This window comes from Poecile atricapillus, chromosome 2 (assembly GCF_030490865.1).
Source record: "Poecile atricapillus isolate bPoeAtr1 chromosome 2, bPoeAtr1.hap1, whole genome shotgun sequence".
Lineage (NCBI taxonomy): Eukaryota > Metazoa > Chordata > Aves > Passeriformes > Paridae > Poecile > Poecile atricapillus.
In genome coordinates, this window is record NC_081250.1 from 8,622,947 (window position 1) to 8,639,346 (window position 16,400).

Sequence of the window (16,400 nt, forward strand, 5' to 3'; positions counted from 1 at the left end):
TCCTGCTAGAAGGACTTTTGCACAATTCTGGATCTGAAAGAAACACATCAGTGTTAATCAGACATGGGCAGTGCTTCTGGCTCAGAAAGCCACACTTGGAAGTGTGGAAAGTCCCTGAAGCAGCTGATGCTGTACTGAACACATTCCTACCACATCCTTGAGCCATTTTCTTTCTTGTCTTGAACAAAAATGGGACACTGGGGGACAAAGATCTTCGTTTGACCCATGTGGATACCATTCATCTGACCTCTTTATGAAGATTTCTCTTTCTTTTAGTGGTGATTCTATTATAGAGTTGCCAAAGACACAGGTCACCCAAAATGGCAGTGAGGAAGCTGCTGAGGGAGCTGGGGATCGACAACCTGGAGAAGAGGAGGCTCAGGAGGGACCTTATTGCTCTCCAGAAGTTGAGAGCATGGAAGCTGCAGCCAGGTGAGTCTCTTGTTACAGATAACAAGTAGTATGGATGAGAGAAAATGGCTTCAAATTGGGTCAAGGGAGGTTTAGACTGGAAATTAGGAGAAATGCCTTTACTGAAAGGGTTGTCAAGCACTGGAACAGGCTGCCCAGGGAAGTGTTTTCAAGTCATTTCAAACCTAAGCGATTCTATAAATCTATGATAATCACAAGCCTGCCTCCCATCTTACTACCTGCCAGGTTAAAAACACACATTAAAAATTGAAAAACACAGCAAAAAATCTTTGAATCCAAATGCACATGGAGGATCACAACTAATGCTCACTACCCCCCACAGACATGGAGCTAAAGGGGAAAACACTGCCTAGGGACAGTGGGATACGGGAAAGCCAAAGGAATCGTTCCCAGAGGCTTCCCCATGGGCAGTGACTGGTGGAGAGGCTCCATTCCACCCTCTGAGGAGAAGGGAGCAACACCTCCCACTGCCACCCTTCCCTCAGAGCCTGTGTGGGGCTGTGGGGCCGGGGCTGTGCAGGGAAAAGGGACAAGAGGTTAAAAAGAATCATCATGGCTGGAAAGACCTGTAAGACCAATGAGCCCAACCATTAACCACTGCCCAGTCCAACACAAAACCACGTCCCCAAAGGCCACATCCAGAGCCCCTCTGGTCACCCCATCTTGAGCCGTGAGTGGAGAAGCGCTGTGCTGGCAAAGCAACAACCACACACTGAAACTCCAGATCTGGGGTCCCCAGTGTGAGAGGGACACAGACCCAGAGGAGTGAGTCCAGGGGATGCCACAGAGATGATCAGGAGGAGGCTGGAGCACCCCTGCTACGGAGACAGGCTGAGAGTTGGAGCTGTTCAGCCTAGAGAAGGGAAGGCTCCAGGGAGACCTTAGAGCAGCTTCAGGTGCCTAAAGGGACAGCGGGAGAGGGAACAGAGTGCTAGAACAAGGAGGAGTGGCTTTAAACTGAAAAGGGTAGATTTAGTTTAGATATTAGGAAGAAATTCTTTACTGAGAGGTTGGTGAGGCCCTGGCACAGGTTGCCCAGCGAAGCTGTGGATGTCCCATCCCTGGAAGTGTTGAAGGCCAGGTTGGATGGGGCTCTGAGCAACCTGGGATAGTGGAAGGTGTCCCCAGCCATGGCAGGGGCGTAGAACAAGATGATCTTTAAGGTCCCTTCCAATGTAAACCTTGCTGTGAGTGTGAGTCAGGACAGCCCTGTAAGCAGTGGCTCCTGTTTGTCCCAGCTCAGGGGCCTCACTTCATCCCCTGGTGCCAAGTCACATCCCCCTGCTGTACCGGGGGTGTTGGGATCACAGCGGGGCAGCCAACATCATCCCTGCCCTGTGTACCACAGCCTTCCCTGTCCACAAGCTAACCTTGCAGAACAGCTCAGTGGGGTTTATTGCTACAGACACATCTTTTCCTCAGCTCAGACTGAAATTCGTGATTCCTGCCATTTGTTTTGAATCCATTCCCTGAACATTGCAGACAGCCCACTGAGGGTGAAATGAGGTTGAAAGGAAAGGAACAGACTTGGTGATTTATGGATCCAAAGTTAACTTCTGCACCTGGAACAGATGTTAAGCTCTTTTCCATGAAATCCTGAGGAGAAAACAACAGAAACTGTAGGTTTCTTATCTGCTATTGATGAGGCTACTTCTCCTGAGAAATATTATTGAAGTCCTTCTTCATGTTTGCTTGTGAAGGAATACTATTCTTGTCAAATCAGCTAAAGATCATCAGTGGAACATCGTGATTTTATACTGTACTATTTCACATCTCCTAAAATAAAGCATAAGCATGGGGAGAAATGGAGGAACAGGTAGATAAGCCCATTCCCTGTATAAAAATGATACATTCTTGTTTATATTCAGTGTTCTGGAAGGCAAAATTAGCCTTTGGGATTGTTTCTAATTATATAAAATTAGAATGTGTTTGGGCATGACAAATTTTTATAGTTCATAATGAGTTTATTGAATATAATAATAATGAGATCAGTAATTAAAAGTTTAAAATTACTGTTATTTTATTTAATATAAATGATAAATCAAAGATTTCATTTGACTTTCTATAAGTTAAAACTAGGATGTGTCAGAAACATCAATCTTAAATTTCAAATTACAGTAATTGAATGTTAGGCTTCAAATATTGGAGTTGTATGTGTATAAAAGCATTTAACAATTCAAAAATATTGGCTAAGTACAGCTAAGTACAGCTAAGTACAAATTCTAAATATTGGCTAAGTACAGCTAAGTACAATTTCTTTTAGTTTCCTATAATATGTACGGTTTTAAATAATTTATAACAATAATTATTCAAGATTGGTTAGGGTTTTTTGCTTTTTAGGGCTACTCCTCTGCCCAAGAGACAAGAGCAGTTTCTGCAGAGCAGTTGCTCTACAGGATCATATAATACACAGACATCAGCTGCAGGATCTTTTATTAAGAGTCCTTCTAAGTCAAGGACAAGGAATACCAAGAACTTTTACAAATCCCATGAATCAAAGAAATGGTCAGAATAATAGTAGATACTAGACTAAGAAAAAGAGCACAAAAGCAAGGAAGATGCAGAAAAGGAGCATCTTCTTGACCCCAGAGCTCCACAGCTGGCATTAGGTAAACCATTCTCATTTGTAATTTTTGTTTTTATTTAAAATAAACTAAAATGTGGAAGCTTTCTGTCGGAAGATGATTTAATGCTAAACAGCATGGTATCTTGTTTAAAATTTATCAAAATTCAGCAGTTTAAGCCACTAGGTAAAAAATGGGATCGTCATCAGTGGCTTGTGGGTGTTCAAGCAAGGCTGGTACCCTGGCTGGAACCAGCACGGGCGGCTATCCTCAGCCGCGCGGTCCATATCCCACTGCATCAATATGATGGATGGCGAATATGGCGATTTATTGCAGGGAAACTTAACATTTTATAGTCTGGGGTCACTGTGTTACTCCCATCTGCATACGTCACACCTAAGTGCTATTGGCTAATTGCTAGAGGCCTAGCTATCCTAACAGAGGGGGTCGGATAACTTTCCGTAACATCCCGAATTCTTCCGCATCGCCAGGCCCTAAACTACAACATATCCCCTCTCTCTATGAATAACTAATTTGCTAAAACATAAGGTATATTAGTCTCAAAAATTCTAATGTTATTTGTTATATACGTATTTTTAACACTTCATCTAACTTATCTATATTATAAAAGTTTTTTTTAAAAATGGATAATATAAAATTGAGTTCAAAGATTAACACAAGTAAAATCATCACAACTGGTCCAATCAGGGTAGACACCAGGGTGGTTAGCCATGGAGATTGATCGAACCAGGATTGGAACCAGCTTTGCTGGGCTTCTCTCTCTGCTTTTCGTTGAGACAGCCTGTCTTGTAGCTCTGCCATCGTGTCTCTCACTACTCCGGTGTGGTCAGCGTAGAAGCAGCATTCTTCTTTCAGGGCGATGCAGAGGCCTCTGCTGCATGAACACAAGTTTGAGACCTCACTTGTTCTGCAAAACAACTTCAGAGAGTGAGGAGACTGATTTTTCTAGAAAGGATATGAATTTCTCAATTCTCGGTAGATCTTCATCTACAGTCATCTGTAGCTAAAGCAGTCTCTGTTGTTGGGTCACGATGACAGAGACACCTGTGGCAGCACCTGTTGCTCTCAGGTTAAGCAGCATCGCTGTGGTTACACCTGTCACTACTTCTCTTTTCTGAAGTCGGGTGAGTCTCTCTACTTGCAGGCTCCACTCTTCATCCAGGTGGTACAGGACTCTGGGGATGATAACAGCTAATACACACAAAAGTCAGCAGAGGAGTTAAAGCTTTGGGTGTAAATGCAAGGGCTTGACTATTAGATCATGGGTTTTCAGTTTGTACCACAAAATTGGGGCTCACTGCTTCAGGTGTTATAACTATAAACAACACAATTACTATAAACAGTTTACCATGTAAATGACATCATACTTATAAACTTACAGCTAAAACTTTAACATAAATGAACCTTTAAAGATGCTTACACTACCTCTTAAAGGAAAATACTTATATTTTATACTAACATAACAATTACTACACAAACTAAACACTTTACCTTAAACTATTATCTAACTACTTTTAACACACGTGTTCTGGTATATATGTAGTCTAAGCGTGAAAACAATTTGCTAAAAGGATAAACACACAATTACTATTTGCTTTGTATATAGTTAGATGGAGTCTCTACACCTCTCAAATCTTTTACAGAATTTCTCTAACACGATTTAGTCCTGGAATGTTCACTGCTCCTGTGATGTCAGCTGGTAGCTGATCGGTGACTGAGGGCTTTGATGTTCAAGTTGTTCCTCACATCTTTATAAATCTTAAAACAAAGGATAACTGAAAAATTAATAGAAACACCACATCATAATAACAACATAAAATTTCTGTTGGCAACTGTCTGTGTATTGTTCAGACACAACTGTGTCCTGGCAGGTCCACTTCTGATCCAAGTCTGGAGTACCAAGGCTGTGTGATGATCTCTCCATTCACTGCATCTCGTGTTCAGAGGCAGACAGTCTGGTCAGATGGACAGGTGACCTTCCTGAATCTGTCAACAAAACGCAGGCACTTCTCTCCTTGAAGTTAATGAAATACACTAATCAAATTGCTTTTAGGGTATCAATTTCCCCCGTTTTCTAAAAATAAAAATGAGATGTATTTCTGTTCAACATTAACACAAAACCTTATACACAATCAGTAAACACCTATAACAGTTAAAAATCAATTAATATAAAAGTACTGTTAATTATTAAAACACTGCACCAGCATCCCATAGTTAATAAACAAACAAAACTAAAAATCATCAGTGAAGGATTGGATCATCATCTCCGGAAATGATTCTCCAAGCTCACTTTAAAATTGATCCAGCTGTTATATTAATAGGGTCAAATTGCAAAGTCAAAAAATGACTCAAATACTGATTTGGGACAGAAAACATCTGGATCTGTTGGCAAACATTCCACCCAGGTAAAGTCAAGGCTTGGCCAGGGCCTGGCTTTAAACTGGAAAGATGCCTCTTAACTCATTTCTAAAACAAGGTTCTCAATAGTAGCAGCTATGAGATGCTTACAGCACAGCAAACTGTAAAAATGCATTTGTACAAAGCAAATAATTAAAAACCTTAGGTACCAGACTAATTAAATCATTCAGCAGTTGGTTTAATTTGAAGCTTCTTTTATGGCAGCTGATTTTCAGCAATGGTACATCTTAAAATTCTGAAAACACTGAAAAATAAAAAAGTTACAGCAAACGAAACTGCAAAAATTGCAACAACTGAATAGAACTCCCAATGAAGTCTAGGGTGTCACAGTCTGCATTCATTTCTGTCCACAAGCAGGTGTTCATCAGTGGTTTATCACAGTTGCTTCAGTTGTAGCTGTCTTCATATTTCTAGAAAAATAACTACACTTTGCAATTCAAACAAGTGTCTTCAATAAAACATAAAACAATTCAAATTAAACAAAAATTTAAGCTTAACAATAATTATTTATAACAAAAGGAAATAACAAAACCTAACTTTAAAAGAATATCCAAGTTATACAGCTTAACTTAAAAACATTTAAGTCAACGGTAACATGGATTCACTATAAAATTATAAAAATTTAACAAATACATCACAATTCCATGTCATCTAGCTTTGAGAATAACCCATAATAACTGCAAATGTTACTAAAAACACTCATTCACAATAAGAATTTGCCTAGTATATGCTCAAATTAGCTAAGACTCCAAAGTGCAGCCTTTCCAAAGAAAAAAGCCACAATACAGGATTGGGCAAGTTGTCATTTAGCTTTTGTAGCACTTCTCAAAAATATCAAGTCCAATTTTTAAACTAAAATCCAAAATTCAAATTGGTATATATACAGTTATATGTGTTTTATATAACAAAAAGATTCACATTAAAATTTCCTTATTAAAATTGTCAAAAACTCAGCAAATGGGTAATATATAATTAACATAACTTTAAAATTATTAAAACAAAACAAAAATCTTTTAAGTTTCTTGGGATACAGAAATACATCATTTAAACTTTTTAATCTATTTTTAAAGGCACTTAATTCAATAGAAACTTATTTTTAAATCTCAATTTTAATTACAACAATTTGCTAATTTATAAGCAATACAATTTACAAAACTTCTAATTTTTAAATTGTCTGATTAAAACTCTCTTTTTTTTTCTTATCCTTCTCAAAAATGTCCAGCTTTCTGTTGTTTATTGTTGTTTTATTGCTTTACTTTCCGCGGTTTCATTGAAGTAACTGTTACGTGTTTCGCTGGTGGTTGCCATGGCAACAGCGTTCTGCCGTGTGTTTTCTAAAGCCGTCTGCGCCGGGCCACTTTTTAAATCTGAGAAAAACTCTGAAAACTCCAACTGCATAAACTCATAATTACTTAAAACACAAAATTAACTCCAAAAGGGTACATAAACACCTTTTAAAAACTCAGTAAATTATGACTTTGTAACAAACTCGGTATTGTCCCGGTGCTTCTTCCCGGGGGGGGGGGGTGAACCGCTCGTGTCTCAGTCAAAGCCAAAACTGGTCGGTTACTTCCTGTTTGCCGTGCCTTTTCTTGGTCTGTTCCCTCCCCCCTGGTTCCACTCCGCCTCCATCCCACCTTTCCTCCGCCCCTGGTTCCACTCCGTTCTGGCTCCTGCCCTCCCCCCTTTCTTGCATTCCAATCTCTGTGCAGAGGTGCCCATCCTCCCGCGTCTTATCTCTTTCACATTCCTTATCTTTCTTCTTCACATTCTTTTTCTTTCCCATCCCCCCGACCACGTTCCTCTTTCTTTGTTAGAGACATATTTTTCCCGCGCTACAACTTCTTTCTCTGTGCCATCTTTATGTCTTTGGAGGGATGTTTTCTTCTTATTTTTTCTGCCACACCTCTGGCTATTTCTGTTAACTTTTTCCAAAAATCTTCTGCTCTTCGCTGTTTCTCTGAGAGCAGATAAGAATTTAGGGACTGAGGGGACTCCCGGCCCCTCTCCCAGCTCAGTTGAGCTTCTCCCGTCTGGGGGCTGTAAAGGTCTAACCCTAAATTTCAGGGTAGCCAGCATACAGTTCCTTGTTGTTCCCCAGATCTCTTTGGCAAGCGTTTTAGTACATCTGTCCCACACCTTAGGGTGGATAAACCTTACAAACTCATTTACGACTTCTACAACCCAAAGCCTTGTAATAACAAGCGAATTAGGTTTACAACTTAATTAATTTACAACTTACAATCTAACCTTTTTCGATGATTTCATCATCCTTCTGGGCCCAGGCTCTTCCGTCAAGAATAGACTCACTATCTTGACCGCTGTTCCTTGACTCAGGGTATCCTTGCTTTCTTCTTGTCCCACTTTTCTTCCTCCCGGGTTTCTGGCACCATATGTGGGTGTTCAAGCAAGGCTGGTACCCTGGCTGGAACCAGCACGGGCGGCTATCCTCAGCCGCGCGGTCCATATCCCACTGCATCAATATGATGGATGGCGAATATGGCGATTTATTGCAGGGAAACTTAACATTTTATAGTCTGGGGTCACTGTGTTACTCCCATCTGCATACGTCACACCTAAGTGCTATTGGCTAATTGCTAGAGGCCTAGCTATCCTAACAGAGGGGGTCGGATAACTTTCCGTAACATCCCGAATTCTTCCGCATCGCCAGGCCCTAAACTACAACAGTGGCTTAAAAGTGTCTTTTCATATCTGAAAAGCATTTAAAACATTATTCTTCTGACAATGAAGGTAAAAAGGTGAAACTAGTGCATCTTGATGAAGACGTATTCTTCATTAGAAGCAAAAAGTACTTTTAATGTCTATTGAATGTTATACCTTTCTTTATATTTTATTTTCAAGAAAACATCAGTGATTATATTTAGTCAGGGGAAGATCCTAGCATTAAGATTTTTTTTATGTCGATTTGAAATGGTCTGGTTTATTCCTTACTCTGTAAAAAGACATTTAATAATGCTTCATGAAATGTATTCTTTGTTAATATATACCCAGCTTTGCTCAAAGTTAAAAAGGTTTGTATTTACAATAGTCCTGGGGGCTAAACTAGGGAAGAATTAACACCTGTAGCTAAATACCTTTTTCAAATTTAGAAGCAAACATGCAGCAAGATAAAAGTCACAGATGTGAGGGCTTGGAATGATGCCTGGTGAGAAAACTCACTTTTAAATAGTGCTATAATAATACAGTGGTGGAGCAGCACTGCAGATATTGCTTAGAAAAACAAAGCCAAGGAGCATCCTAACAGACCAGGAGAACAAATGCGCTTCTTGCCTCTCAGTTTTAGACCTGTATTTACCTTTGCTAAAGATTTCAACAGTATTTTTGCCATGAACATCTCCTTTCTGTTGCCTTGATTAGGCATTCCTTAAAGAACCTTCTGGCTCCAAAATTTGAAGTTTTGAGCAAAATAAATTTTCACCATCATTAATAACTGTTTAATTTATTCTTTTTCATGGAAATGCCCTTTGGCCTCTCTGAAGATCAGGTTGGGTTTGGCACAGGAACTGTCACAGCAGTCCCAGCTCCAGAGGGAACCCATTAAACCAGGGATGCTCCATCCAAGCATCATCTGCCTTTGGAATCAGCTGAAGATTCAGAGGGAAACTTCAGATAGTGAACAACAAGTGAGTGTAACCAGTGACAGGACACAGGTAATAAAATGAGATAATTAACACTATATTAACATGGTTACAGTTCTAAAGATGGGAGGATTGTTGTTGGTTTTTTTTGTTCATTTTGAAGAGAGGATACCAGGGGGAAAAACAGAAAAGAGATATTGGGGTTAAAATGAACATCAATAATGAGTGATTATGGAAGCTAAAGGTGAAAAAATGCAGCCCAGGTGTGAGCATGTTTTCCGCTGTTATTAGAAAATGTATTTTCTCTTTAAATCACAGCACTGACTGAATTTTCATAAAGCCTTTGTGTAAGGGATTCAAAAGACTGTGCTGAAATATTTTTTGAATTTTCAGTTGTTCCAGGGTTTTACTTTGTTGTATTTTCACCAATATTCTCATATTATTCCAAAACGCATCTGTCTGACTTTCTCTTCCTTAATAAGGATTGTGTGGTTTAAACATTAAAACTGCAAAACAACTTTGAGTATGTAATTTAATGTAATATTTTCTTCTTGAGTTTATGGGTAATCAAGAAAAGTTTCAAGGGTCTGTGTCATTCATTTTTATCAATAGGGGTTTGATTCCTAAAATCCAGCAGTAATAATTTAAAGGTTAATGCATGTAAACTCTTCAATAAGGTTCATTTTAAGATAAATAACTTGGTTGTAAAAGGGTATTTCAGTAAATGGCTTTTAAATTTGATGCATAAGGATGAAAATTCTTGCATCTCTTGAGCTGTGATAAATGTAGGTTTTCATTGCTTGTATTTTTTCAAAGTGCTGCTTTGAGAATCTCTCCACAGAGCCTTTTGCTTTGGCCACACATCACTCCTTGTGTGCCCTACTGCCAGTTTTCCTTCAGAAACTGTTGTATAATTTTTTTCCTTCTAAGCACCTGTACAACCTGTCTTTCACAAGTGTCCTATCTGTTTGTATTATTTAGAAGTCCAGCTTTGCTGCCAATCTCTTCTTGTTTGGCAGTTTAAATAATCCATTTCTGAAGCCTTTAAATAAACATTTTCTCTTACCCTGGGGATATACAGAAGGCTTTCCACAAAGCCATCTCATTTTCTTCCTTAAAACAGTCTCTGACCACAGTGCTTGGAAAGAAATCAAGAAAAGGCATTTTTTAGGTTGTGATACAGCATGGTTTCATGCTGTCCCTGCTTTGCTTTCTCACTCACTCTCCCCATACCCAGATTTTCTCATCACAGAGGCCATCACTCAATTCACTGGGCTATCAAAATGGGATAACAAATGTAACAAGGTGGGGTCTTAGGTGAACCAAACCACATGTAGTGAAATCAGTCCCCACATTGTTCCAAAAGCATAAAATGACCCAGTCGAAACCTCAAAGCTGTTGCTCTAAAACATGGATTCAAATTGATTTATGTTAGAAGGATGTCATGACCTCACAAGGAAGCAGGTTAGGTGGATAGTTCAGCTAAAGGGAAGATAGTATTCCTGATAGATCCTTTAGTACCTCTCAAAAGTTCCTTTCAAAGATCAAAGGCAGTTTGTGCAAATTTTAGGTGATTGACGATATACATCTGTAGATGGATGAGCTCAGAAGGAGAATTTTTGCCTCAAAAATTAACAAATCCTGCCCTAGAATAATGAGATACTTGAGAAAGGGGATCACCAAAACCCCATGATTTGCTAGGATTCCTTTTTTCTTCATGAGAAATGGGTTTGGATGCACAAGCTGCCTGATGGGGTTTTTGAAAGCTTACACAGGACAAATATGTGCTGCATAGCAATGCCAGATTTATGCAAAGATTTCAGTATGAATGAAAGAGTTTACCCTTTCCTTCCCATCTAGGACTGGAACTCTCATCTAGGCACCATCACCTTGCATTGTAATTATTGTAATTAACTATTGTATGCTGCTCTTCCTTTCTTGTTTTGTTAAATACCATTAAGGCCTCATCATGGACAAGTTACTGGCTTCTTACACAAACCTTGGACACTTCTCCATGGATTCTGGTCAATCAACACAAGCAGCTTCTTGTGGTCTTCAAAGATGATAAATATCTATATTCTGCTCACACATGGTTTTTACTGCTGAGGTACTGACACTGGGCTTTATCTGCCACTTGTGGGGGCAGGCAGGAATACTATAAATGTTTCCATTGATTCCTTCTTTAAGAAAGCAGAGATTTCACATGTACATGCAGCAAGGCACATCAAATTCATTGCTGAAGATGGACAAGCTCAGCTGTAACAGTGACAATTTCACTGGCCTCTTGTGACCATCTCCTTTTCTCTTCATGCTCTTTATTTCTCTTTCTTATGTCACAGCTTCATTAAACCTCAGAATTTTGCAGCAGCAGCCACAGTTCTTTATTATACTATTTGATTATTTTTTATTTTTAAGAATGCACAAATGCAATGCTGAGGAAAACTTCACAATTCTGAAATTTTATTTATACTGATTATTTGAAATTATGTCTTTGTTACATTCTTTAGTTAATCCTATTTTAAAGGATTTTTATACTCTGAAAAGTATAAAAATAAATTCAAATTACTCAGCAAATAAAAATGTACAGTAAAAAAATCCTGTATAAATCCTGTATGTAAAAGAGGTTCTGATAATTACTGAATAGTTAATCCATTAATGGTTTAGGTTGGAAGGGGCCTTAAAGATGACCCAGTTCCAGCTCCCTGAAATAGGCACTGACACCTTCCACTATCCCAGGTTGCTCAAAGCCCCATCCAACCTGGCCTGGAAAACTTCCAGGGATGGGGCAGCCACAACTTCTCTGGGCAACGTGTGCCAGGGTGTCACCACCCTCCTAGGGAATAATTTCTGTCCAATTTCTACTCCAAGCCTACCCTCTACCAGTTTGAAGCCATTCCCCCCTGCCCTATCTGTCCATGCCCTGCCAGAAGCCCCTCTCCAGCTCTCTTGTACCCCCTTTAGCTATTAAATAGTAAGAAATACATGGCCTGATGGTTTCTTTGTCTGATGATAGATTTATATGAAGTATCTGTATAAAGTATTTCTCAGCAAATGCATTATTAATGAATTTCATATGAAGAAAATCCATTGTCTGTAAAGAACAATGGGTTTTATTCAGTGATTTGTTGTTATTGTTGCTCAGAAATCAGGAGTAGTTGAGCACCCTTCCTTGTCATTTCCTGCTGAAAAATGGGTAAAGAGATCCCCACAGCATGGAAAATCCATACAGCACTGTGCAATATTCAGGAAAGAATTTGCAGTTCAACCCAGAGTATAAATATAACTGAATTGTGTGTACTTACGATTGTGCTTACTTATTTTATTTTCCTGAAGTACTGCTGAACATCATCAGCTGGAGGAAGAAATGAAGGAAATATTCTACTTTCAGACACCATTTAGCTTTGAATAAGTGGACTCACTCAGTGGCCAACTCTGATATTGTTTTGAACACGACATGGTAGAGGAAGATTAGCGGTATTTGTGGACTTCTGAAGTCATCACAGTAGAGAAGCCTTTTTATCTGTTCTTGCAAAGCAGGTATAGGCTATTTTCTGCTTCAAATAAACTCCTGATAGATATGATTCTGGCCTTCATTATTCAGGTAAATATTTGTTGTTTGTACAATTCAAGGGGTTTTTTGTCTTCTCAAAAGTTTTGTTAATTTCAGTTTAGCACAACAGTTATTTCTATTTGGAAAACAAAGTAGGTGCACACCCCATGCCAGGCAGCCACTTCCTCAGGTTATCTGATGAAATGCCTGCATTTTACCTTGATGTCTTGCTCAGTGCACGTGTGTAGCATGGGCATAAATACATCCTGCTTTATTGCATTCTCTAATCTATCATCTTGAAAATATTAAGCAACAGAGACAAGTGGCTGATGGAACAAAGAGCTGCTTTGGAGAGGTGATGATGGTAATTAGAATTATCCCAACTGCTTACATGTTTCCTTCCATAGTACATTTTAAGGTAGTTTTTCTGCCTTTTCCCCTTTTACATTTTTTTAGAAGACTTTTCACAGACAAGTCTGTTTTGTGAATCAAAGTCTCTGAATAACCTTAGGTACAGGACTTTTGCTTCTTTTTACATCAATATTAGCTGGAGGTAAACAACTGTCCACAGAGAGGTGGGAGAGGTCTAGAAAGATCTGCCAATTTCTGGCTACTCTGAAAGTCTGAAACTTCACAAGAGAGAGCAAAAGACAGTGCTCATTAAAAAGGTTACTTTAGATTTGGCACAAAAAGGCAAATGCCTCCGGAATTCTTTTTGTCCTCGGTGTTTCGTTAGCTTTCCTCCCTCCAGGGAAAAAGCCACTGTATCTGAAAGCTTTCCCTCCAGCTGGCTGCTGGCCATTAATCCTCTTGTGTTTGCCAGCTCAAGAGTGCTCACCGCTTGTTCTGGCCTTCACTCCTCTCCCAGTTTCCCCTTCCTCTAAGAGCCAACTCTTTTTTTGTCCAGCTCTGTATCTTTTGTCAGGACAGAGATCATCAGCATTTAGTGGGAATTTAGGTCAGATAAAGGTGACGTTTTCTTGTAGCCTGTCAACTTACTTTCTCATTTGTTTTATTGTGTGAGAAATGCTGCATTTGATGTGTATCTCCTCTTGAAATGTAATGTCTCTGTTGGGAAAGGGGAGAAAAATTAATCAGATTTCTTTTTAAATGTTTTATAATTTTTTCCTCCGGTCAGTAGCAGTTGCCAGTTCTTGCTTTCTGCCACCCCATGTGTTGTCAACACAAAATTCACAATTTCATAAACTAGTTTTATTTTCACTCAAAGACAATCATAATCACAGAAGGAAACTGATGACCTTTCACAATTTTTCTTGTCAGCATTTTTTTTTCCTTTTCAGCTGTTAGAATGCTTTAAAGTCAGGTTTGGTTCTGGGGTTGTTTTTTTTCCTTTGAAAAAACAGGTGCTGCATTCATATTCCCATGTAGTCCATTAAGGGAGTACATTTTTATATAACTATTCAAGCACATAATACATGAGTCTTTTAATTAAACTACCTAAGTGAATATCTTAATGAATTAAACGTAATCATCTTGAAAAGTAATTTTGATTCCAGATTTTTATGGTAAGAAATATAATTTAAAGCTATTTTATGATGAAGCTCTTTATTCTTTTTAATAACCCTTTTTAAAAGCATATGGGAAAACACAGTTTGTAACTGAGCTATACAGGAGAAGAGTAACCTGAAATAATTTAATCCACAAAATTTTATGTGAATATGTGGAGACTTACAAAATTCTCTTAATACTTTTATTTTAAAAATATGCATGGGGTAGTGTTCACAGATTGATTAATTAACTGTTTTTACATTCTGTAATCTAGCCTGTTTCATGCGTACCAAGGAGATGAAATATATTGTAAGTAATTGTAATTATAATTATTTTTTCAGTCATGCTTGAAAACCTTTGAAAAATTTACAGGTAAAAAATGTAGAAAAGAGCAGTATCAGACCAGAGTAATACATGATGGGGCATGCTTAGTTAAATTGAATTAATTAGGTAAGCCTTACTTCTGCTACAGGTGTGTCACCGGACAATATTTATTTCTTAATAATGTTCCAAATGCATTGCACTTTTAGTAAGAAACTAGACAGAATGAATGCACTACAAAAGCTAAAGTTTAAAGAAATGCATTAAATCATTGTTTCATCTAAATAATTAAATTATATAAATTTGAATTTCCTCTTCTTGAGCAGAATTTTGTCTTGGAGAATTCAAGCCTCCTGGAGGGGATATATTTCTAGAAAAGAGTATAAAGACTTGAGAGAAGCAGCGGCTCGCAAGGATAGGAAATTAAGAAAGCAATTATTTGACAGAAAGTTATTTTGTATTTGGTTCCTTGGTCTGTTTCCTTGGGGCAATTCAGCTTCCTTAAACCAGAATGCCTGAATATCAGCTCCCTTTTCACTTACTCCTTCTTATTCATACTAAAGAGGCAGCACTGGAGCCACTCAGCTGTTTTGTCAGTCTGTTCATTCCATCTTTAGAATCAATGCAAAATCCTTCCCTGTAGCACAGAAAAAGAATATGAAGGTGACTGAAAAATGCTGATGTTACACTAAAAGTGCTCAAGCCCTTAAGTTTGGAATAAATTAACCTGTCAGCAGGTTGTGACTGTCCTCAAGAAGCATGACTGGAACAGACAACAGCAACACCTTGATTTTCCTGCTGTTTTCCAGCAGATGTAGGCCTGTTTCCCCTGAAGGCTGCCAGTTTCCCATGGGCCCAAGATACTGTGCTAAGCCATGAAATAAGGTGTCAGCAACAGGAGGTCGAAAAAGGCTCCTAAATATGCTGAAAGCTGCAGCTGAATGTTGTTGGTCAAAATTTCTCACACTGAACCTCTAGTGGCTACAGCAGGAACCCTCCAAGCTGCCTCCCCTGGGCCAGCTTTAGGGTCTGTGTCTTTGGTACAGACACATTTCAGTGTGAAATGTGGTATCTGCCCACATTTCAGCCCAGAGTTTTAAAATCCAGGGGAGGTTTTCATCCAACACAGTGTCCAGAGAGAGGCCCTAGCACCAGGAACTCATTCTCACAGGTAACACTTCAGGATTTTACAGGGAACAAAATGGGCACTGCTTCTCCACCTTCCATTAAGAATAAATTTATAAAGTCTTCTCATAATGATGAGACAGGTTTGAATAAATTCAGTGCAAGCCGTGATTAAAGGACCTGCACTTATTTTTCTTAGTGGCTTTCAAGTAGGAACTGTAGATGAGTTTTCCTGCTGTTCGCTCTGACACTTTTAAGTGTTGGTTAACAAAAACATTAGAGAGTTTTCACAAGGAGCTATCCATTTCCAGACACTAAAAAGCTTTTCTAAAATAAAATTTGCTTCTCAAAATTGAACTGTGATTTTAAAAGGTCACTCCCTAAACATTAGCATAATCAAATGGCATCACAATAGCTTAAAAAAAAAAAAAATTTTTTTTTTAATAACCCTGCTGCCTCTGGAAGAATCACAAAGGTTAAATGTCAAGTTTCATATGCTTAAATAAATATCACAAAATAAAAAACAAGGTCTGAAATATTAGTACTAGGAAGGACGCATATTGCTTGTTTCAGGATGCTACAGTAGCCCTTATTACACCTGGTATTAAAATTTTTAATAATCTAGATCAAAGGAGATAAGAAAGGTCACTGAAACCAAAGTAGGCTACTTTTTAGCACTCATATACACAGAGAGCAGTGTTACTTCAGCATGTTAGGTAGTGAATTTCTTTGATCCCACCTATAAATGTCACTCTGTATGTCATTTAATTGTGGTATAGCCTTTTATTGGTGCAATTAAATCTTTTCTAATGCATTACATTATCTCCAGCTCTGCTAAAACCCTGCCATTGTTTAGGAAGC

General features: G+C 38.6%; 1 protein-coding gene across 1 annotated transcript; it reads left to right on the forward strand.

The window, feature by feature from the left end:
• The first annotated feature begins 2,226 nt into the window (after positions 1-2,226).
• On the forward strand, positions 2,227-14,933 carry RNF32 (ring finger protein 32). The gene is given in 9 exon segments (XM_058830205.1): positions 2,227-2,248; positions 2,773-2,868; positions 2,871-2,917; positions 2,920-2,972; positions 2,974-3,041; positions 9,293-9,297; positions 12,177-12,305; positions 14,435-14,547; positions 14,756-14,933. Coding segments are annotated over 9 exon segments (711 nt in total).
• Positions 14,934-16,400: the final 1,467 nt, after the last annotated feature.